Source organism: Cheilinus undulatus, linkage group 13 (genome assembly GCF_018320785.1).
Source record: "Cheilinus undulatus linkage group 13, ASM1832078v1, whole genome shotgun sequence".
Taxonomy (NCBI): domain Eukaryota; kingdom Metazoa; phylum Chordata; class Actinopteri; order Labriformes; family Labridae; genus Cheilinus; species Cheilinus undulatus.
Window position 1 is genome coordinate 49,067,061 of NC_054877.1, and position 23,325 is coordinate 49,090,385.

The 23,325-nt window shown below is 39.8% G+C and overlaps 1 protein-coding gene across 1 annotated transcript in view; it reads left to right on the forward strand.

Moving 5' to 3' along the window:
• The window catches only part of lamc1 (laminin, gamma 1), a 95,092-nt gene that overhangs the window by 38,413 nt on the left and 33,354 nt on the right, over positions 1 to 23,325 (forward strand). Inside the window, exons 2-3 of the mRNA XM_041802630.1 lie at positions 9,785 to 10,089; positions 22,724 to 22,854. Coding sequence (XP_041658564.1) covers positions 9,785 to 10,089; positions 22,724 to 22,854 — 436 coding nt within the window. The remainder of the gene's footprint in view (positions 1 to 9,784; positions 10,090 to 22,723; positions 22,855 to 23,325) is intronic.

The following is a 23,325-nucleotide window of genomic DNA, read 5'->3' on the forward strand; positions in this document are numbered from 1 at the left end:
CAGAAATATTTAAATTCATCTGCAGTTTCATCCTGTTTCCTCTAAAACAGGATTAGATCATAAAATCACAGTGCTGTTTTTATTTCTGAGGTCAAACTCAGTTTCCTTCTTTTGTTTTACTGAAACAAACAAAAAAATAGAAAAGAAATTGAGAAATAAAAGCCTTAGAGTGATCCAGCAGCACGTTAGGAGACTAATCTTGATTTAAAACATTCTGGAGTTTCTGCTCTTTTCTGTTCATGATTTTTTAAATGTTTCCTGAACACTGAGCCTTTTTACTCCATCCACCATGCTAAAATAAGTAGTAGCCATGCCAGGCCAGTAGTGGGCGCTGTGACGTTGTACTCAAGTCCTCTACCTTTAGTAGAACGCTGAGCTGTTAGCATCCATGAACGACTAAAACAGGAATGTCTGAGTGGATGGACCATGAGGTGGAGTATATGCTTAAGTCAAGGATGGAATGTCTTATACAATTTAAGGAATGACATCCTTTTAAAGGACCGATTGTTTAAAAACTGTACAGGATGATTTCATCTTTAAAGGGCAAGGACTGAATGTTTTTTTACAGTTAAAGGAATGAATTTATTTTAGAAGGCAAGGATGCAGTGTTTTAAAACTGTACAGGATGGCACAGCTGTCCAAAGCAAGACTAGAATGTTTTATAGCTTTATAGGAATTTCATCTTCAAAAGCAAGGATGGAATGTTTTATACATTTTAGGGAATTAAATTATTTCAAAAGGTAAGGATGGAATTTTTTAAAACTGTACAGGATGCAATCATCTTTAAAGGGCAAGGATGGAATGTTTTATAAACTCCAAAGGATGCCACAGTCGTCAAAATCAAGGCTAGAATGTTTTATACCTTTTAAAGAATATCATCTTCAAAAGGCAAGGATGGGATGTTTTGTAAAGTGTAAGAAGATGAAACATATCCAGAGGCAAGGATGGAGCGTTTTATAAACTGTATAGGATGACATCGGCTTCAGAGGCAGGGGATTGTGAAGCCGGGGATGTTGGGGGCTTCCTCTGTTTCTGCCATGTAGTAGTTCATAGTTGGCGGGTTTGGAAAAGCTGGTTTAACAGGCGAGGGAAAGAAAGAGCCAAACCCAGCTAAATTTGACATTTGGTTCCTGTAATAATTGTTGATTAAATGTCCTGGACTTTCTTACGTCTCGTCACTCTCAGGAAACTGTCTGAAGGTTCATCTGTCTCTGTCTGACCGTCATCGTCACTCAGAGACTCTTCAGCGATGTCTGTCCCTCTGAGTGAATCCTCCTCAGCATCAAACTCCTCCGTTGGCATGTTGTCTTCCATATGTGGGCAGGAAAAACTCCCAGCAGCCACCTCTCTCCCTCTCTTTTTGACAGCAGCAGCCGGAGCTCCTCGCTCACCCTCGTCTCCTCTTTGGCCTCTCTCTCTGTCCATCCCTCGCTCGGTCGCCCGGCGTCTCTCTGCCCGGCAGAAACACATTCCAGCCGGTTCATTCCTGCCGTCACCGTGGCCCTGCTCCTCGTCGTCCCTCCCCCACACGTTCTGAGAGAGACCCCCCCTCCCTCCTCTCCAAAAGCCTAGAGGCTCTTTTCATGTTCAGACCTGAGCCCGGCCCCCTGAGGAGAGTCTCCCGGGGTCAGCGCTCCACAATAGGCGGGTTAGCTCCGCTTAAAGCCAAACGGGCTAATTGACGACGTCGGCGTTTGTTTCTGAGCAGAGAGGTCGGTCCAGGAGGGACTTAACGGGAGCTTAAACCTGCAGCAGGAAGCAGAGAAAGAATGAAAGAAAAGAAAGGCTGTTTGGTTCTTTAAAGGTTCACTCCACTGTTTTTAGACCCAGACTTTATTAAAGTTTCCTGTTGATAACCCAGGAGAAAAGAAAACCTCCATGGGCAGAAAAGCTGCCAATGCTGCATCACCACATCGCCAACATTAGGGTTCAGCATTGACACTTCACACATGCTCATTACAGTTCAGTCTGGGTCCATGTGTGAGAAGGACTACAACAATGGCTGCCTCCTGAGTTCTGTTTGACATTTCCTCTAAATTGACTTTCCTCTGCAGTCTTTCTCTTATGTTGCACTCCTTTGTTGGCAACTTCTTGGACAAGTTAGAGGGACTAGTGAGACAGACCGACTATTGGGTGTGGGGGTGGGGCAACGTCCCCAACTTTACCAACATTCCATCCTTTGATAATGTCATCCTCTAAAGTTTATAGAAGATTCTAGCCTTGCCTTTGAACATGATGTCATTCTTTAATATTAATGAAACATTCCATCCTTGTCTTTGAAGATGATGTCATCCTTTTATGTTTATTAAACATTCTAGCCTTGCCTTGAAGATGATGTCATCCTCTAAAGTTTATGAAACATTCTGTCCTTGTCTTTAAAGATGTCATCCTTTTAAGTTTATGAAACATTCTAGCCTGGCCTTTGAAGATAATGTCATCCTTTAATGTTTACAAAAAACATTCTAGCCTTGCCTTTAAAGATGATGTCATCTTTAATGTTCATGAAATATTCAAGCCTTGCCTTTGAAGATGATGTCATCCTTTTAAGTTTATGAAACATTTCTACCTTTCCTTTGAAGATGATGTCATCCTTTAATTTCTATGAAACATTTCTACCTTGTCTCTGGAGATGATGTCATCCCCAGAAGTAGCCTGCTATTTTTGATAGCAGAAAATGAGGGATTAGACAGCCTGGGGTGTCTGAGACTTCTGTTTTTGTTGTTTTATCACAAAGTTACATTCTTAATTTTTTCTAGGATCAAGGTTTAAATATTCGAGGATTGTGGCAACTTGAATTTGGATCAAAGTGTTTTGCTTCAGCATTGCATGAATTAACTGTTGGTTATATCAGTAAACTAGCGTTAGCAGCAGATATATTCCCTGAGTTTTGTCTCTCAGGCACCTGATTTAAGGAGCTTATAGATGGGCTCAGATAGATGCAGGAACAATATTAGCACAGTGGATGGGAGGAGGATCACTGATTCTGTGTTTGATTAGAATTTCCGTTTGTCCTCTGTACCATCGCAGCGACACCATGAGCCTAAACCCGCTAACAATACTTAGTTTCTGTTCTAACTGGAGAGTTACCACTCTGCCCGCTCTCTTCTTCTTCTTGGTGTGTAAAAGTGGAATAATTCCCCCGAGGACAGCTTGAATGTTTCCGAGCTGATTCTGATTCTGGGCTGGTTTTCGGTTCTCACAGCGTTCTCTTTGTTCCATCGTTCTGTCAGATTCTTTCTCTCATCAATCCTTCGATTGTTCTGGAGAATTCCTCCAGACGGACGTCAGGTCGTCGACGCTGAACCCATCAGCTCACTGTGATTTATGCTGGGATGGTTATGTCATCGACATCCTGCTCTCTGATTGGTCCTGGAGTTTTAGTTTAATATAAATATCTTTGAAAGCTGCTTGGATTTAATAAATATTTATATCAGTGTAAAGTGTGACTGGTTTATACTGACAGATTGATTTTCTGCCTGCAGGCCGAGGGCAGTGACTAACTGAGCTGGGACTCTTCACCATCCACCATAGAAAAGTCAAAGACACTAATAACAGTTAATGCATTTCTACTGGTGCTTCAGATAAGGACAGAAGTCGAGTCAGTAACATTTCCTCCCAGTCCTTTTTCCGGAGGAGTCTAGGACTTCTTTTTCTGATCAGAGATTTTAAAAATCTATATTTTTTCTGTGTTGTACTGTAAGATAAGCCTGTTGTCATCATATGCTTCATATGCACACATCGTTTTTGGTGAAAACCACTTCCTGTTTAAAGGCGAGGCTGAGATTTTAAACTAGCTGATTCTAGATAAGAGAGAGGAACTTAAAATCTCAGGAGGATAAAACTAATCTTATACTAATAATCTAATTTAAAATGCCTGAAACCATTGATGGTTTTCTCCCAGCAGCCACCTGGGCTCTGCTCTGCCTCCTTTTTGTCCCTCTCAGGCTCCCCTCCTGCTGATGGCAGCGCTGACTGAAGCTTTTGTGAGGATGTGGAGGCGTTTTTATTTAAAGCCAATGACAGAGAGAGTTCCTGTCCCCCCGTCCTCAGACGTCTCTCTGATCTGAGTCCAGAAAACCAGGAGGGAAGATTTCAGCGTGAAAAGATCACAGCTGGTCAGGATCTCTTCAAAATAAAAGCCTTTAAAGTGGCTTTTGTTCTGAAAGTCCTCAGAGACGCCAGCACATCCTGACAAACAGTCTTCACATTTAACTTTAAACTCTTTGAGTCAACAAAGATAAAAAAGTCTGACTGGATTTATCCTAAAGACGTGGTTCTCAGCTGGTAGATGGGGACCCAAAAGAAGGTCATGGAGTCATTTTTGGTGGGTGCCTTAAATAACAGGTTGTGATGAATCTTAATTCCAGTTCCCTCTGACCAATAGCACGATGAAAGCATGATGCCATCCAGACTACACCAGCATCCATAGATGAAGCTGCAGGCTGGTCTCAGAGCTGCTGTGGTTTTTGTTGGTGTGATATTCTGTTTAGTCGTAGTTTTAAAATCTCATCAGATTTTCCAGAGTGGCTGAAAATTTGTGAAATGATTAAATGGTCATTAAGGAGTTGTTGGTGGCTTCTGAGTCTACACCAGACTCTGGCACTGATCCTGTTCCTAGGTTTGGGTATCTGCTGATACGGGTCCTGACCTGGTCTGTTAGATTGATGACTGATGTTCTCCTTAGTGAGGAGAGTACGGTAGCATCAGGTTATTATCACTCAATAAATCTAAACTTAAACTGTCGTCACAGCGCTCCTCTTTACTCGCCCTCTGCTGTCACAGTGAACCTCCTTTAGCTGCTCTCTATGTGAAAAGAGACTCCGTACATGCCTGTGGCTTTTTCATGATATCTATACTGATACTAGGGCTGAATGATTTAGATCAGTGATACTCAACATGTGGTTCTTTTATGTCTAGATTTGAAACATTATTCCCATTTTTTGCCACTTTTTTTGCCCTTGTAAGCTGCCTTTTGCAATTAAATGCCACCTATTTCCCATTTTGCCACTCTCTGATGCGTTTTGCCCATTTTCCCACCTTTTTGCTTATTTTTGCCCATTTTAGTCACTTTTCACTCATTTTTTGCCATAGCTTTGCCACTTTTAGACCATTTTTAGCACCTATCACTCATTTTTTTTTCCACTTCTCACCCACTTTTGCCATGTTTTGCCCTTTGTTGCCTCTTTTTCTCTCCATTTTTGCCTCCTTTCCCTCAGTGTTTGCCCCTTTTTGCTTATTTGTGCCACTTCTTGCCCATTTAAGCTGCCTTTGTAATTTAATGCCATTTTATGACCATTTTCCACCTTTTTGTCTGATTTTTACCCATTTTTCTCGACTTTTTTATGATTTTTTTTCCACAATTTTTTTGCCACCTTACACTTATTTTTGGTCACTTCATACCCACTATTACCATATTCTGCCCTTTTTCACCACTTTTCTTCCAGTGTTTGCCGCTATTTGACCAGTTCTGTCACCTTTAAATTATTTTAATTGCCACTTTTTACCATTTAAATTGTGGCTCTTGCAAATGTAATGTCTAAAGAATCCTGCCTCCCAAGATCTGGGTATGCTTGATCCCAAAGTCCGGCTCATTTGATCTCTGGCTGCATAAGACTACCGTACTTAGGTGCTGTGCCCGAGTATGCCTGAAGAGCTACGATTCATGTGGATTCTGGAACTGTAGCTGGAGACATGAAGGCAGCCGTGCTCGAGTACAGGTACGCATCAGTGAGTAGAGCTGCAGAGCCGAGTTTAAACGTCCCCTGCCTTTAAAATGGTCGCATCTGTGCAGCACGGGCCCATCTCATCCTCTGAGCAGGAGCAGGGTCGCTGTTGGGGTCTTATAAAATAATAAAAACATCCAAAGTCGAATATTGAGTATTTTTATCTTTAGACTAAGTTTGTTATCAGGCAGCAGAGGATGTCTCAGACTTTCTCCTGTTTAATTCCAGCTGCAGTGTACTTCTGGAGGGTTTTAAAAATGCCCCTGACCCTGCAGCTTCTCCTTCACCTTCACCGTGGAGTTCATCAGGCAGCAGAGGCGAGGGGGGAGGAAGTGGCCGTGTTTGCTCTTGCTTCATTGTTTCCTGTAATAAACTGCGCTCGTCTTTGTGAGCGGCCCCTCCATCCTATCAGCTGCTTCACCTTTATTTGCAGTCCACACAAACCGACCCCTCCCCTCGGGGTCCGGGGCCCCTGTCAGCACACTGTTTACAGAGCAGATTCTTTGGCTGAACAAACAGCCGTACCCCCCCGCCGCCCGGCTCGAACATGGCGGCTGGCGTTCCTTCACACGCTGAGTGACGGCTCCTGGATCCTCGAGCCGCCCGCTCTGCTCGCCGGCGTGCTCAGACTCGCCAAATATGCAGCGAGCGGAGCGACCGGAGACCCCGCAGCCCCCCGGAGTGTCAGGAGTTAAAGGACCAGACCGCTGCATGTTCAAACTCCACCTTGCATTCCTACTCCACGCTCCAGAATCCTCGTTCTTAGACAGAGAGGGCCGCCGCCGCCGCTTCCTGTTTGTTCCTTAGAAACTCTGTTTGAAAACGGCGCAGACCTCTCTACACTAACACGATCAATCACAGCGGAGGTTTGGAGTTCATGCTACAGACCAACTCTGGTTTCTGCCTCATAAAAAGCATCTGGACCAGGAGAGAGTTTACGTCCAGGGTCAAGGTGGCAGCGGTTTGGGGTAACGGCGTTTAAACTTTAAACACTTTAAACCAGACACAAAACAACAGAATACACGACTCAGACGCCAAACAAGACAGATGCAGAGTTTCCAACATGAATATGAATGAATTTATCCCACATCAGCTGAAGCTTTTCTCTTAAAATGTTTACTAGGGCTGGGTATTTCCCACAGACTGATGATATGATAGCTATGGTAGGACACGTTTATGTGGATAATAAACACCTCTTACATGCAGCTGTTCTTTGTTTGTCACAGTAACAAGAAAGATATAAAGGATTCTAGACTTTAAAGCAGCGTTACTCAACCCTGTTCAACTAAAGAGCCAAACTGTTGCAAAAATACCTTTGCAAGAGCCACAGTCTAAGTCGTGAAAAGTGGCAAAATGGGTTAAATGCGATCGAAATAAGTTAAAGGGGGCATAAATGGAAAAAAAGCAGCAAAAAGTTGCGAAAAATGAGTGGAAAAGAGGCAAAATAGGCATACAATGGAGAAAATTGGGTGAAAAATGTCAAAAATGGGTGCAAAGTCACAAGAAATTGAGTTACAGGTGGTCCAAGAGCTGCAAAAAATGAGTGAAACATGACTAATATGGGCAAAAGCTGTTAAAAGATGGGGAAAATGGGGAAAAATTTGCATTCAATGGCAAAAGGTAGCTTAGATGGGCAAAAATTGCAAAGAAGCAGGATAAAAGTGGCTAAAACTGAAGAGAAATGGCAAAAATTAGATAAAAGTGGTAATGAAGGTCGAAAAAGTTGCTACAGGAAATGGTAAAAATTGGCTTAGAGCAGCAGAAATGGATTAAAAGTGGCTAAAAATGTAAAATAGGGACAAAAATTGCAAATGATGGCAATGGAGATAGAGAAAAAATAATGGTTGACCTTTAAAACCTACTGTATAAGTGTGGGAAACAAACTGAATAATGTGATGATTAATGGATCATTTCTGAGGTCAAATTTTCCTTTTTTAAGGTTTTCTGGGGAATAATATTTAAAATGAAGACATAAAAGAGCCAGAAATCATCACAAAAGAGTATCACTGCTTTAAAGTCTTAAATTCAGATTTTCAGAGCAATCAAAATACTCTATTTATACTCTTAAATGCAAATATATTATATTCAACCTTTTAACCTTAAATGTCCCTCTCCGTGTCCTTCTTGCTGTTTTTTCAGACTTGTCATGAAATATTCTGGTTTCACTTTAAACACACTAGCATTATAAGAAGAGATTTTTGCTTTATGTGTGGATAAAGCAGCCCCATAGTTTCTGTGATGGACTAAACAGCGTTACTCAGACTGTCTGACTCCGTCATTATCAGCACCTCTGCTCGGATCAGAGCAGGTCTTTTACTAATATAGTGCTGCTTATGACCTCCTGATCCTGTTTAAATATTGAGGGAAATTCTGACTCTACAGCCGTGTTTCCATCAGGGGGTATGGTTTGATTCAGTTAGCATTTCCACAGACACCCGTGCCCTTACTTGGTGGGTGGGCTGTAAAGGCGATGGATGTGAAGTCACAGTCAGCTGCTTTGTGTTCTTAAAATCAGGTCCAGATAAAATCAGGAAACTTGATTTGTGGCCTCTAGCACCACATTATGTAATAACGCCGCATTATGTAATAATGTAATACATTTTCAATTCATTATGTAATAACGCCGCATTATGTAATAATGTAATAACTTTTCAATTCATTATGTAATAAGGGTTAGGGTTAGGGCAAGGTAGTAGGGTATACCCTAGAGCCCACCTTAAGTCCTAGGGTTAAGGTTAGGTGTTTAGTCTAGAGCCCTGAAGGGGGGTTAGGCTTAGGCATATGTCACTAAGCGGTTAGAGTTAGGGCAAGGTAGTTGGGTAGGGCATACCTTGGAGCCCACACTAAGTCCTATGGTTAGGGTTATTACATAATGCCGCGTTATTACATAATGTGGCACTACATGGCCAGATACCAGTATCCACAGACTAGGAAACAGTTTGGATCTCTGTTGAGTCCAAATATCACTGGTTTAAGTAGATATTCGTTTTTCTCCCGTTTTCGCCTGCTCCTCACTGAGCAGACTTCTGTGTTTTGCAGCCTGAAGCTGAGCAGCTGTGTCTGGCGCTGACGTGACGTCAGTACAACCCCCTATTGTTGTGTGTGTAGCTTCACCTTTTTGGGACGGATAGGTAACATTGGCACCCCTACAGAAGGATGCTGAAAAGTGGGACAGTACGGGTTGTTTTTTGGGACCCTTTCCAACTTTTGCTCTATGGAAACGCCAAAAAAATGCATGCCGTTCCACAAGAACTGGACAAGAACTATTAAGCTTCATTTAGAGCTGGTTAGGTAGATACAGACTAGCCTGGTGAGCCTAGCTGTTGTTGCTAACGGTTGATTAGCCTGGTGTGTCGATGAAGACTGGTGTTGTCGCAGTGTTTTACCTTGTTTACTGCACAGCTTGCATAACTCATGTTCAACTCCCGACTCTCTGGTGTTTGAAGAAACCCCATATAACCCAGTCTTTGCTAGTCTCACTGACAGTAGATGGACTCTGTGATCCATGTTACCAGATTGAGTGTGACCTCTAGCTAGTTTTAGATCTGCAGCATGCGCTGCATGGTGCAGTTTAGCGTCTGTTGCTGACTGTATTGTTTTTGTAAACTGCACCGTGGGAGATATGTAGACTTTAGACCTGCTGTCAGAGCATTTACAGCCATATTGATTATATAAACTTCTGTATTAATACATGCTAATAAGCAGCATGTGCTGATATGTTGCTGTATTAATTTTATGAGTGCAGGCCTTCTGTATCTGTGTTTAAAGGACTGAAGTTTGTTTTAATTCTTCATCCTTAAACTCTAAAGGGTGTTAAAGGGACTTAAGTCTGAAAGAATTATAAAAATATCATTATCAATATTGGCTAAAATGATTCTGTAAAAATCTTCTTATTGTTAAAAGTCCAAACTGGTTCACCTCTAGGAAAATCATATTGAACTAAAACCATTTCAAATGTTAAAAAGACTGGAGAGCCTCTGAGTGTTTCAGACATTGAACCTAAATCAGTGTTCTTTAAATATCAGCGTTAATCGTGGGTTTCTTCTCCTCCCTCTCTGCAGGTAAGGCCTTCGACATCACCTACGTACGGCTCAAGTTCCACACCAGCCGTCCCGAGAGCTTCGCCATCTACAAGCGGACGAGCGAGGACGGCCCCTGGGTGCCCTACCAGTACTACAGCGGCTCCTGTGAGAAGACGTACCAGAAACCGAGCCGCGGATTCATCCGCACCGGAGAGGACGAGCAGCAGGCGCTCTGCACCGACGACTTCAGCGACATCTCGCCACTCACCGGAGGAAACGTGGCCTTCTCCACACTGGAGGGTCGACCCAGCGCCTACAACTTTGACCACAGCCCCGTCCTCCAGGTGAGAGACAGGAAGTCACAAACACCCCTCATGTCCTGTATTTAGTCTTTTTCACACCTTCCTCTGGAGCAGATTTATTCTGATTTATTATTGATTTAATGTTAAATAAGTTCATGTTTCGGTTCGTTCCCGTCAGCTCAGCGATGAAGAGATGAAAGTCTGATCTCTGAGTCACACTGAGCGTGCTCAGCTGAGGAGAATCGCTTCATTCTCTATCTTTAGCTCCAGTTTAACATCCCGCAGACAGGCTCCTCCTCCTCTGTCTGCTGACCGCGCTCATGTCTGATTCCTCCATAACTTCATTACCAACATTAGAATATTTTCCTCTGTGTGCAGAGAGCTAAAATGATTTTAGACCCAGGATAAAGAGGTTTTTATAACCTGGTTAGATCCGTCTCTGCAGCAGAGATCCTCTGTTGGAACTTCTCTGTGTGATTTGTAAAGACTGAGCCGTGGTCAGAGGGACATTTAATCTGCACTTAAACCAGCCTTATGTTTACAGACTCTATTATGTTAACAGACTCTATTATGTTTACAGACTCTATTATGTTTACAGACTCTATTTTGTTTACAGACTCTATTATGTTTTAAGACTCTATTATGTTTACAGACTCTATTATGTTAACAGACTCTATTATGTTTACAGACTCTATTATGTTTACAGACTCTATTATGTTAACAGACTCTATTATGTTTACAGACTCTATTATGTTTACAGACTCTATTATGTTTACAGACTCTATTATGTTTACAGACTCTATTTTGTTTACAGACTCTATTATGTTTTAAGACTCTATTATGTTTACAGACTCTATTATGTTAACAGACTCTATTATGTTTACAGACTCTATTATGTTTACAGACTCTATTATGTTTACAGACTCTATTATGTTTACAGACTCTATTATGTTTACAGACTCTATTATGTTTACAGACTCTATTATGTATACAGACTCTATTATGTATACAGACTCTATAATGTTTATAGACTCTATTATGTTTACAGACTCTATTATGTTTATAGACTCTATTATGTTTACAGACTCTATTATGTATACAGACTCTATAATGTTTATAGACTCTATTATGTTTACAGACTCTATTATGTATACAGACTCTATTATGTTTACAGACTCTATTATGTTTATAGACTCTATTATGTTTACAGACTCTATTATGTTTACAGACTCTATTATGTTTACAGACTCTATTATGTTTACAGACTCTATTATGTTTATAGACTCTATTATGTTTACAGACTCTATTATGTATGCAGACTCTATAATGTTTATAGACTCTATTATGTTTACAGACTCTATTATGTATACAGACTCTATTATGTGTATAGACTCTATTATGTTTACAGACTCTATTATGTTTACAGACTCTTTTATGTTTATAGACTCTATTATGTTTACAGACTCTATTATGTATACAGACTCTATTATGTTTATAGACTCTATTATGTTTACAGACTCTATTATGTTTATAGACTCTATTATGTTTACAGACTCTATTATGTTTACAGACTCTATTATGTTTACAGACTCTATTATGTTTATAGACTCTATTATGTTTAAAGACTCTATTATGTTTACAGACTCTATTATGTTTATAGACTCTATTATGTTTACAGACTCTATTATGTTTACAGACTCTATTATGTTTATAGACTCTATTATGTTTATAGACTCTATTATGTATACAGACTCTATTATGTTTACAGACTCTATTATGTTTACAGACTCTATTATGTTTATAGACTCTATTATGTTTATAGACTCTATTATGTTTACAGACTCTATTATGTTTATAGACTCTATTATGTTTATAGACTCTATTATGTTTACAGACTCTATTATGTTTATAGACTCTATTATGTTTATAGACTCTATTATGTTTATAGACTCTATTATGTTTACAGACTCTATTATGTTTATAGACTCTATTATGTTTACAGACTCTATTATGTTTATAGACTCTATTATGTTTACAGACTCTATTATGTTTATAGACTCTATTATGTTTACAGACTTAATTATGTTTACAGACTCTATTATGTTTACAGACTCTATTATGTTTACAGACTCTTATGTTTAAAGACTCTTTTATGTTTACAGACACTTATGTTTATAGACTCTATTTTGTTTATAGACTCTATTATGTTTATAGACTCTATTATGTTTACAGACTCTATTATGTTTATAGAGTCTATTATATTTATAGAGTCTATTATGTTTACAGACTCTATTATGTTTATAGACTCTATTATGTTTACAGACTCTATTATGTTTATAGACTCTATTATGTTTACAGACTCTATTGTGTTTATAGACTCTCTTATGCTTACAGACTATTTTGTTTACAGACTCAATTATGTTTACAGACTCTCTTATGTTTACAGACTCTATTATGTTTACAGACTCTATTATGTTTGCAGACTCTTATGTTTAAAGACTCTTTTATGTTTACAGACACTTATGTTTATAGACTCTATTTTGTTTATAGACTCTATTATGTTTATAGACTCTATTACGTTTACAGACTCTATTATGTTTATAGAGTCTATTACGTTTATAGAGTCTATTATGTTTATAGAGTCTATTATGTTTACAGACTCTATTATGTTTATAGACTCTATTACGTTTACAGACTCTATTATGTTTATAGAGTCTATTACGTTTATAGAGTCTATTATGTTTATAGAGTCTATTATGTTTACAGACTCTATTATGTTTATAGACTCTATTATGTTTACAGACTCTATTGTGTTTACAGACTCTCTTATGCTTACAGACTATTTTGTTTACAGACTCTATTATGTTTACAGACTCTCTTATGTTTACAGACTCTATTTTGTTTACAGACTCTATTATGTTTACAGACTCTATTTTGTTTACAGACTCTATTATGTTTACAGACTCTATTATGTTTACAACCTCTATTTTGTTTACAGACTCTATTACGTTTACAGACTCTATTTTGTTTACAGACTCTATTATGTTTACAGACTCTATTTTGTTTACAGACTCTATTATGTTTACAGACTCTATTTTGTTTACAGACTCTATTATGTTTACAGACTCTATTTTGTTTACAGACTCTATTATGTTTACAGACTCTATTATGTTTACAGACTCTATTATGTTTACAGACTCTATTATGTTTACAGACTCTATTATGTTTACAGACTCTATTTTGTTTACAGACTCTATTACGTTTATAGACTCTATTATGTTTATAGACTCTATTATGTTTACAGACTCTATTATGTTTATAGACTCTCTTATGTTTATAGACTCTATTATGTTTATAGACTATTTTGTTTACAGACTCTATTACGTTTATTGACTCTCTTATGTTTATAGACTCTATTATGTTTACAGACTCTATTATGTTTACAGACTCTATTATGTTTACAGACTCTATTTTGTTTACAGACTCTATTATGTTTATAGACTCTCTTATGTTTATAGACTCTATTATGTTTACAGACTCTCTTATGTTTATAGACTCTATTATGTTTATAGACTCTATTATGTTTACAGACTCTATTATGTTTATAGACTCTATTATGTTTATATACTCTATTATGTTTATAGACTCTATTATGCTTATAGACTCTTATTATGTTTATAGACTCTATTATGTTTATAGACTATTTTGTTTACAGACTCTATTACGTTTATAGACTCTCTTATGTTTATAGACTCTATTATGTTTACAGACTCTATTATGTTTACAGACTCTATTATGTTTATAGACTCTATTATGTTTATAGACTCTATTATGTTTATAGACTCTATTATGTTTATAGACTCTATTATGTTTATAGACTCTATTATGTTTATAGACTCTATTATGTTTATAGACTCTATTACGTTTATAGACTCTATTATGTTTATAGACTCTCTTATGTTTATAGACTCTATTACGTTTATAGACTCTCTTATGTTTATAGACTCTATTATGTTTATAGACTCTATTATGTTTACAGACTCTATTATGTTTATAGACTCTCTTATGTTTATAGACTCTATTACGTTTATAGACTCTCTTATGTTTATAGACTCTATTATGTTTATAGACTCTATTATGTTTACAGACTCTATTACGTTTATAGACTCTCTTATGTTTACAGACTCTATTACGTTTATAGACTCTCTTATGTTTATAGACTCTCTTATGCTTATAGACTCTCTTATGTTTATAGACTCTATTATGTTTATAGACTCTATTATGTTTATAGACTCTATTACGTTTATAGACTCTATTATGTTTATAGACTCTATTATGTTTACAGACTCTATTATGTTTATAGACTCTATTATGTTTACAGACTCTATTATGTTTACAGACTCTATTATGTTTATAGACTCTATTATGTTTACAGACTCTATGTTCCAGTGAATCAGTCGTATAAATACTGACACAAATACTCAGATCCAAATATGATTGGTTTTTAACCTAACTCTTCTCCTCTTCTCCTCCTCCTCCTCTTCATCTTCATCTGGATTTGCACTGAGATGTTTAAGATTTTGTAAAGACATCCTATTATTTTTTTCTAAGGAGCTGCTTTAGCTCTGTGTGAAGATATCGCTCATGAGAACCAAACAGTTGCAGCTCTCCACACCAGCCGCTGATGATGTTCCTGCTGGATTCAGGAGCAGAGAAATAGGAAGTGGAAATACAGCTTTGAAGGCTTTAAACGCCGGTTTTATTGAATAAAGTCCTGCTGTAAATGTTGTAAATGGTTACATCTGTTGATAAGGATTAGCTGATGGGTAGAGAGAGGGTCATTTTTTTCCCATCAGCCCCTTCTGCCACTCAGGTTGCAGGTGTGCTGCTGTCAACTGTCTAAACACGCTGCTGGGCGACGCCCCCGAGTTTCCCACCACAGCAGTCTGAGTTTGGCTGACCCGCAGCTGCACGGAGGAGACTCCTCTACCTCCTTTTATAAAAAATATTTCTGTATTTTAGTGAATTTTTCATTAACATGATGACATATATTGATAACAAGATGACTTATATGTACCTCAACATGTGTACATACATACCTATAAATACGTATGGTACATACAAACTATAGAGAGACAAAAATCCCCCCCAAATAAATACAACAAATAAATGCAGATTTTTAAAAAAATACAAATAAAGATAAAAAATAATTACAAATTAAAAATAAAAATAGAAATAAAAATAAAGTAAAAACAAATAAAAATAAATAAAAAGTAAATAATAACAATAATATTAAAAAAATTAATCTTCCAAAACTGATGTGCATCACAATTCATTTTATTATTGAAATCGGCATTAAAGACGGCTCTTCACGGTCCGTCCACAGTACTGATATGATTTCAATAGTCCCCCCATTTTACCAGATATTTCTCAGGTTTGTCATTACAACATAAAGTTTTTTTTCATGTGATGCGACTTCTGCCAGCTCTGTAAGCCACTCATGAGAAGAGGCTTCTTTGAGTTCCTCCAGTTTCTCATTATGATTTGTTTTCCTACCATCGTACCTGTCTGAATAACATTTCTGGCCTAGATTGGTTTTTATATGTGGATCATTAAGAACATCTAACCTTGGACAAAATTTAAAAATTAGTCTTAGTGTTTTGGTTTTTTTTCAACCTAAACAGTCTGGAAGGGATTCAGACCATCACCGTTATAATCTGACACTCCTCTTCCTCATCACTACTTTTTCCAAACCTTCCTCCTGTTCCTCCTCCTTCTCTTCCTCCTCCTCTCCTCTTTCTCCTCCTCTTCCTCCTCCTTCTCTCCTCTCCTCTTCCTCCTCCTCTCCTCCTCCTCTTCCTCTCCTCCTCCTCCTCCTCTTCCTCCTCCTCTCCTCCTCCTCTTTCTCCTCCTCCTCCCCTCTCCTCCTCAGTGTGTTTGTAATTCCATGTTGCTTCACTCTCTGTGGCTGAGGTTGCTTCATCTCCAGAAATCTGAGCCTGTTTTCATTCTTCTCTCCTCTCTGTTTGTTGCATAATTCTCCCCTCACATTTGGAGCTCGTTTAACAATCGACAGCACAAAAACAAACTCTCTAAAAATGTCATTTTTCTTTTCATTTCATGTTTTCCTCTTTGAAAACAAACTTTTCAAACTTCCAGACTGTAACAGCAGGGAGCTCATGTTGAAGGAACTAGTCAGCAACAGGTGAGCTCTAGGTGGCGCTGCAGTCATCATCAGAACATTTCTACATCCATCAGCTATGATCCATAAATTTTACTATAAAGTGATTTTACTGGTTTACTGAGAGGAGGAGATCCAGATCACTAATGACCTGCAGACTTCCTACTACAGGTCTAGACTGATGGAGAGAGACCAGAGACTAGAGGAGTCTTGAGACCAATGTCTAGAGGAGTCTAGGACTAAGCTAAGAGGCTAACTAAGCCTTTTTAACAGCTTTTCTACCTGGTTTTGTCATAAATATGCTTTTAATTTGAACGCTTGTATAGAATAAAAAAAAAACACCAACCACGTGGAGTACTGGTTAGACTGGAATGGATAAAGGGGCCTAAACTGGCCTGTCTGCAAAAAGCATGGATGGAATGTTTTATACCCTTTGATGACATCATCTTTAAAAAAAGAGGATGGAATGTTTTATAAGCTATGATGACATCATCTTCAAAGACTGAGGATGGAATGTTTTACATACTATGATGACATCATCTTCAAAGACAAACATGGAATGTCTTATAGGCTATGATGATGTCATCTTCAAAGACTGAGGATGGAATGTATAATAAGCTATGATGACATCATCTTCAACGACAGATAATAGAATGTTTTATATTCTATGATGACCTCATCTTCAAAAACAGAGGATGGAATGTTTTATAGGCTATGATGGCCTCATCTTCAAAGACAGATGATAGAATGTTTTATATTCTATGATGACATCATCTTCAAAGACAGAGGATGGAATGTTTTATAGGCTATGATGACATTATCATGGATGGAATATTTGTGAGACTAGGGATGTTGGGGACTTTTTCCCTCCATTTTAGGTCCTAATGGCCGTTTCTCTCAAAAGCCAGATCTCTCAGAGGCGATGGATTTCCCATCACAACAAGCGAGGCAGGATGGATATCAGCTGTGGAAGCAGATCAGGGTTTACTGGGACAAACTGGGCTGAACCAGACCAGATTAAAAGTCTTAAACATCCCTAGTTTGATGTATAAAAACCTGAATGTGCATTAACCCCCGCTGTGATCTCTGAGTGATGGAGGGTGTCTCTGACGCCCCTCGCTGTAAATGAACAGATTTAGCCCCCGGGCTCAGCTCTAAACTTCCTTATTTGACTCGTCGGCATGAAGCTATTTATACTGAAGCTGTGGACTCTTTGGAGGCGTCAGACGGCTGTTCGTCGCTCACCCACATTCCTACTGTCTGTCATCTCTGAGAGGGAAATAACCGCCAGCTGAGAGCGACCACCTAAACGGCTTGTTTGGACGCCGACCAGCTCGTGTTCTGGTTTTATTCTGGAACTGTGGTTTGGAACCTTTTTGGATGTGACCCCTTCAAATAAAGCAGCGTTACCTAGGAGGTTAGATCTCTCAGAGCTCTTCAGCTTCAGTGAATGTTAGAGATCTGAGAGAAGAACAGACCAGGATATCAGAATAAAGACTAGAACACTGAGCTGTGGTGGCAGATTTCTGGTCTTCAGATCTGGTCCTGCCCGAGGTTTCCGCCTGTTGAAGGATGTTTTTCGTTCTTAGACGGTGGCCCTCCCATAGAAATAATCCAGCCAGTCCAGGTAGAATGGCCCCGGATCACTGGTGATGATAGACCGTAGGGATCCATGATCTTGTTTCAAAAACCTAAAATGCTTGGATGACCCGATCACACCATTAGAACTGATAAAGGCTTCTTTGACTGCTGGGAACTAAACCTTTGAGCTCTTAGGCTCCTAAACATGGACTCAGACCAGTGAAGTAGAGGAGTGCTGATGATCCGCTGGTGGGGTCGTCCACCATATTTGGAAGCTGTTCTTCCCAGCAGGCGGCCGGGGTTCAGGTCTGCCCCATGGCCCCTTTCCTACTTGTTGTTGTCCACTTTCTGTCCAGGATTTCCTCAGTGATCTCCTGTCATGTCTTCTCTAAATCGAGGGCCAAAAAGCCCGGGACATCTGTAGAGTAGTAAAGACATTAGTCCTCCAACAGTAGAGGTTACTGGTCTTTAAAAACGTCTAAATCAGCGTTTTATCGTCCTAAATGTAGACGTATGAAGCTCTGAGCAGGACGTCCAGCTGTGGAGCCAGAAGTTTCACAGATGATAAACCCCCTCTGTCCCTCACTGACCCTCATAAACTTGAATCTGTTCTAACATGGAGGATCAACCGCCCATGAAAATGTCATTAACCCTTCACATGCAGACGCCTAACTCAGGGGTTCTAAACCTTTGCAACCTGCGACCCCCAAAATAAAGGCACCAGAGACCAGGGCCCCCCACTGGACCTGAAGGTGGTTGCACACAGCTTTATTTTATTTAAAAACAGACCTTTTGCCGCTGTTTCTGGTGCGCTCCCTGTTAGAGCAGCAGGCTCAGCAGTGCAGACTGCTGCAGGGTGCAGGAGGACCCTTAAAACAGGGATGCTGATCGACATAAACCACCGTCTCCTTGTAGTGAGACTTCTCTCTGAATGAGCTGGATCAGAGAATTTGATTCTGAAAGTCTATGAGGCATTTTTAGTCAGATGAGGTTTTCATGCTGGTTACAGCGGTCTAGTAAACTTGGCTATGGTGGCTGCAGGGACTGGATTACTGTTGACAGCCTGGATGAAATGTTTTTACTCAGTTAGGCTTGGGCTGACATCCTTTAGTCGAAGTACCTGGATGGGCTTCTCTTCTCAGGTCGTCATCTTTTGTTATTGTTTTGATTTGGAGCCCCTGGCAGTGGAATTTAACTCTGATTTCATGCCTGCTGATGTTAAACCCATAATATGGAGCGTCCTTAGTCCATGGTGTCTGCTGTTTCCATCATTCTTTCTTGTATTTGGATGTTTTCCTGGTTATAATGGCAGTGATGGAGCATCAGTAAATGAAACTGTTGATGAGGATAACACAGTAATGGCTCTCTCTCTCTCTCTCTCTCTCAGCTTGTGACAGTCAGAGTTCCTGTTCTCAGGCTGCTGCAGTTCAGCTGAATGTTTGTGATTCCCTGAGGACTTTAGGAGCGTCAGCCTCAGCTCTTCTCTAGAAAACATGTGTTTTAGCAGAGGCGTTCCTCGTGGGCACAGAGCCGCACATGATTGATAGCAAACAAATGTTGAGTTTGGTTTTAACGGTGTTGACTCAGCCGAGGAGCTCACCAGCTTCCTGGACGGACGGTCTGAAGAGCTGCAGCTGCCGGACGACGATAGGACGAGTTTATTCTGCATGAATCATAGAGAGAGAGAGAGAGAGAGAGAGAGGGAGAGAGAGGGAGAGAGAGAGAGACTGCAGGAAGCTTCCAGATAAGTTACCAGCTGAGAAAGCAGCTGCAGAGAGTTTTCAACAATGACAATCCTTCATGAGAGCCAAATGTCAACCAGAAACAGGCTGGATGCCAAACGCTCAGCCTCCATCACAGCTAGAGGAAAAACGTCCAGCCATGTGGAAGATCGCCTCTTCTACCAGCAACATGTCTCAAAAATGTAGGGACAGGGCATCAAACTCTGGTAAAGTAAAAGATACCAGTAAAACCAGCTGGAGGATTATTAGGAGTTCTCCTTATAGTCGTGTTAACTAAAAGCATGAATCCCTCAGTATTGGGATTCTAGGACTTTTGTTTTCGTTGTCTTGGTTCCTGAACATTTAAATCAGTTTGCTATTCGATGGCACGCTTGTATCCATGCTGATCAAATGAACCCACCTTTGGGGTTAAGTGTACCCAGATCCAGACCAAGACCCCTGAAGTCAGACCATCTTAAAGGAGTTGTAGTTTTTATAACTTCTGTGTTGCTGTCTTTATTCCGGTAGGTTTAGTTCAGCCGTAGTCCAGGCTCAAGAGGCCAACACTTTTAGAAAGTTCATTGCATTTTGCAGTGTTGATATTAGAGAAAGATTTAGATTAGATTTGTAGTTAAACTCATAACGGTGGAAAGAAAAGTATTTAATCAATCTGTGCTGCAAATATCCTGCAGAAACAGACGATTCCCTGTGAAAATGACTAAAACAGTTCCAGGGAGTTGATGGCCTTCATGTTTGAAACCTCGCTGAGGCGTTTCGTGAGTCAGAGCTCGCAGTAAATCTGTGGGTGAATCAGAAATCTGTTCCACATTCTCAGCAGTTAGACAAGGATTTAACATCACAGTGCAAAGTCACAAGAAGAGGAGGCAGAAGTTTTCCTGCGTGGGACGATAAAAGTTCAACCTGAATAGGATTAAAAGTTCCGACCTCAGAAAGTCAAACTTTCCCTATCAGGAACATGTTTAAACCCTCTGGGACTCATTTCTTCTGCTGCTTTTATTTGAATGCTTTATTACTGTATGAATGTGAGGAGTAAATCTCCTGTCAGTGCTAGAAACTGATTTTATGTGCAGCTGAGGCCTATCAGCTGTCAGCAGATATTTAACAGTTTCCTGCTGATGGGAGTCAGCACATTTGGAGGGACTCTGCTGAACCGTGGAGCATCGTCTATCGCACAGATATACCAACAATCTCTCCTTCATGATGAATCTTCTTTGTTGGCAACTTTTGAAAAAGTGGATAAACAGTTCCACCTACTTTTCCAAAAGTTGCTACTTTTGGCCTACTATTTTGAAAAAATTGAGAAAATAAGTCCCCAACATCCCAAGCTTCATGAACAGTCCGTCCTCCACCTTTGACAATGTCATCCTTTAAAGCTCATAAAACATTCCATCCTTGCCTTTGATAATGTCATCCTTTGATGGATTTAATAGGATTGAAACATATGATGTCATCTTAAAAGTTAATTAAACATTATGTCCTTTGATGATGTCCACCTTTAATAAATTAATTTGGATTGAAAAAGATGATGTCATCTTAAAAGTTAATTAAACATTCTGTCCTTTAATGATGTCATCCTTTAATGTATAAATTAGGTTTGATAAAGATGAAGTCATCTTAAAAGTTAATTAAATATGTCCTTTGATGATGTCATCCTTTAATGAATAGATTAGGCTTGAAAAGATGACGTCATCTTAAAAGTTAATTAAACATTCTGCCTTTAATGATGTTGTCCTTTAAAGCTTATAAAACATTCCATCCTTGCCTTTTACATTTAGGCCAGGTTTAAGAGTTTCACACCTTCATTATAGAGATCTGACAGTGGGGCAGAGTCTGGAACAGGGATGAGAGCAGGGAATGATGTATGTGAAAGGAGCCACAGGTATGACAAGAACCTGTCCATGTACACAGGAACAGGCCTTAGACCATCTAATTACTTCCCCCAGTATTCACCGTTAACGTGTTTACATCACAGGCAGGTTACTGAGTTCTAGCATCAGGTCATCACTGTAGACGTATTTCTAATGAAATGGATGGATTAATGTACCAAATACAGTCACCTTGGTTTCTGAGTCCCTGATCTTAATGAGAGGTCTAAAGGACCCTGTGGATCCACACTAAACCACCTCCCTATGAGCCGCTCCAGGCCTGCGGGTCCAGATCTTTGTTTGTCTTCAAACAGCTGCTGTGAGCTCGATAAAAACCTTCATTCCTGATAAGCTTCCTGCTGATACTGAACAAAGCTATCGCCGGCCTTCACTCTTAGTTTCCCATGAGCCTTTTCTCCCAGGCGGGGCGTTGGGTAAGTCCTTATCCTCAGTGATGATACAACAAACTGTAACAGGTGTCCCGCTGTAAGTCTCTCCAGCTGCCTTTTGTCTTCACAACGCCAAGAAAATAAATTCCATTTCAGGAAAAATGTCACAGTACGAGCGGCTGTTTGTGCTCGTGCGTCACTGCTTGTGTTTCCCACAGCTCCAAGGCTGAAAACATATCTGTGTTTGCAGCTCCATCAGCCAAACTTTAGAGATTCAAGGAACTTCATGTCCGAGGAATATTTCACTTCCCATCTGTGTTTGCTGTTGGCAGCAGAGAGGCTGCAGGGACGTCCCAGAAAGGGCCGATGCTTCGGTTCAAAGAGAAATATCTTTAGAAATATGAGCATATTATATCAGACATTCGTACTTCTATTAGAATAGACTATGCCTCTGACAGCGCCACCATCAGGTCACATTTGAACATGTCTGATGTTTCAGAGCTGTTTTAGACAAACCAGTTTATACCACAGCTAGATCACGCAGCTGGAGATGGATTTACTCATACACTTATATTCCTCAATCAGGAACAAACCTGTGGAGCCTTCTGAGCACGCTCCACAGTTTCCATGTCAGATTTTGGTCCAGAAATCAGACAGCATAAATGTTCATTACCACAGAGGTCACGTTATCATCCATCTGTAGATATCACCATGAGCTGGGGGGTTAATGAGCATCCCAGCTGTACCAAAAGTAAAGAATAGGGGTTGAAGAAAAAATACTAATCTGTAAAATATTTCCATTTGCAACAGAAAGAGATCCTGCTACCAGTCTAAAAGAAGTCGTATCGCCATGACATGTCTGCTGCTGGACTATCAGGCCTGATGTCTCTAACAGCCTCCATGTTGTGTCTTTAACAGGACTGGGTGACCGCCACCGACATCAGAGTGACCCTGAACAGGCTCAACACGTTTGGAGACGAGGTTTTCAACGACCCCAAGGTCCTCAAGTCATACTACTACGCCATCTCTGACTTCGCTGTGGGAGGAAGGTAACGTGCACGGGGAGGATTAGTAAAAATCACATGACCTGTTCAGTACCATGGCAACAAAAATAGAACTGTAGACACTCTGTTTGGTAGCTTTTCATCGTAAACTTCAGGAACGGCAGACAGACTTCTGAATTAACGGCACACAAACACCAGCCAGGATCCATACAGCAGTGTTTTTTAGTTATTTAGACCAGTGGTTCCCTGGAGCCCCGCCCCCAAGACTCACCTGGAAAAAGGTGATGCATTACTGTCGAACACCTACGTTGATTTTAATGGTATTTAAAATAAATGTACAAGTAAACTCATTACCAAAATAACTTTTTATAAGCTATTTGATACATTTATATATATATATAGATATATATATATATACACACACACACACACACACACATATCAGTGGTTCTCAAGTGGTGGGTTGGGACCCAAAAGTGGGTCACAGAGCTCTGAGGACATGAGTGGGTGCCTGGA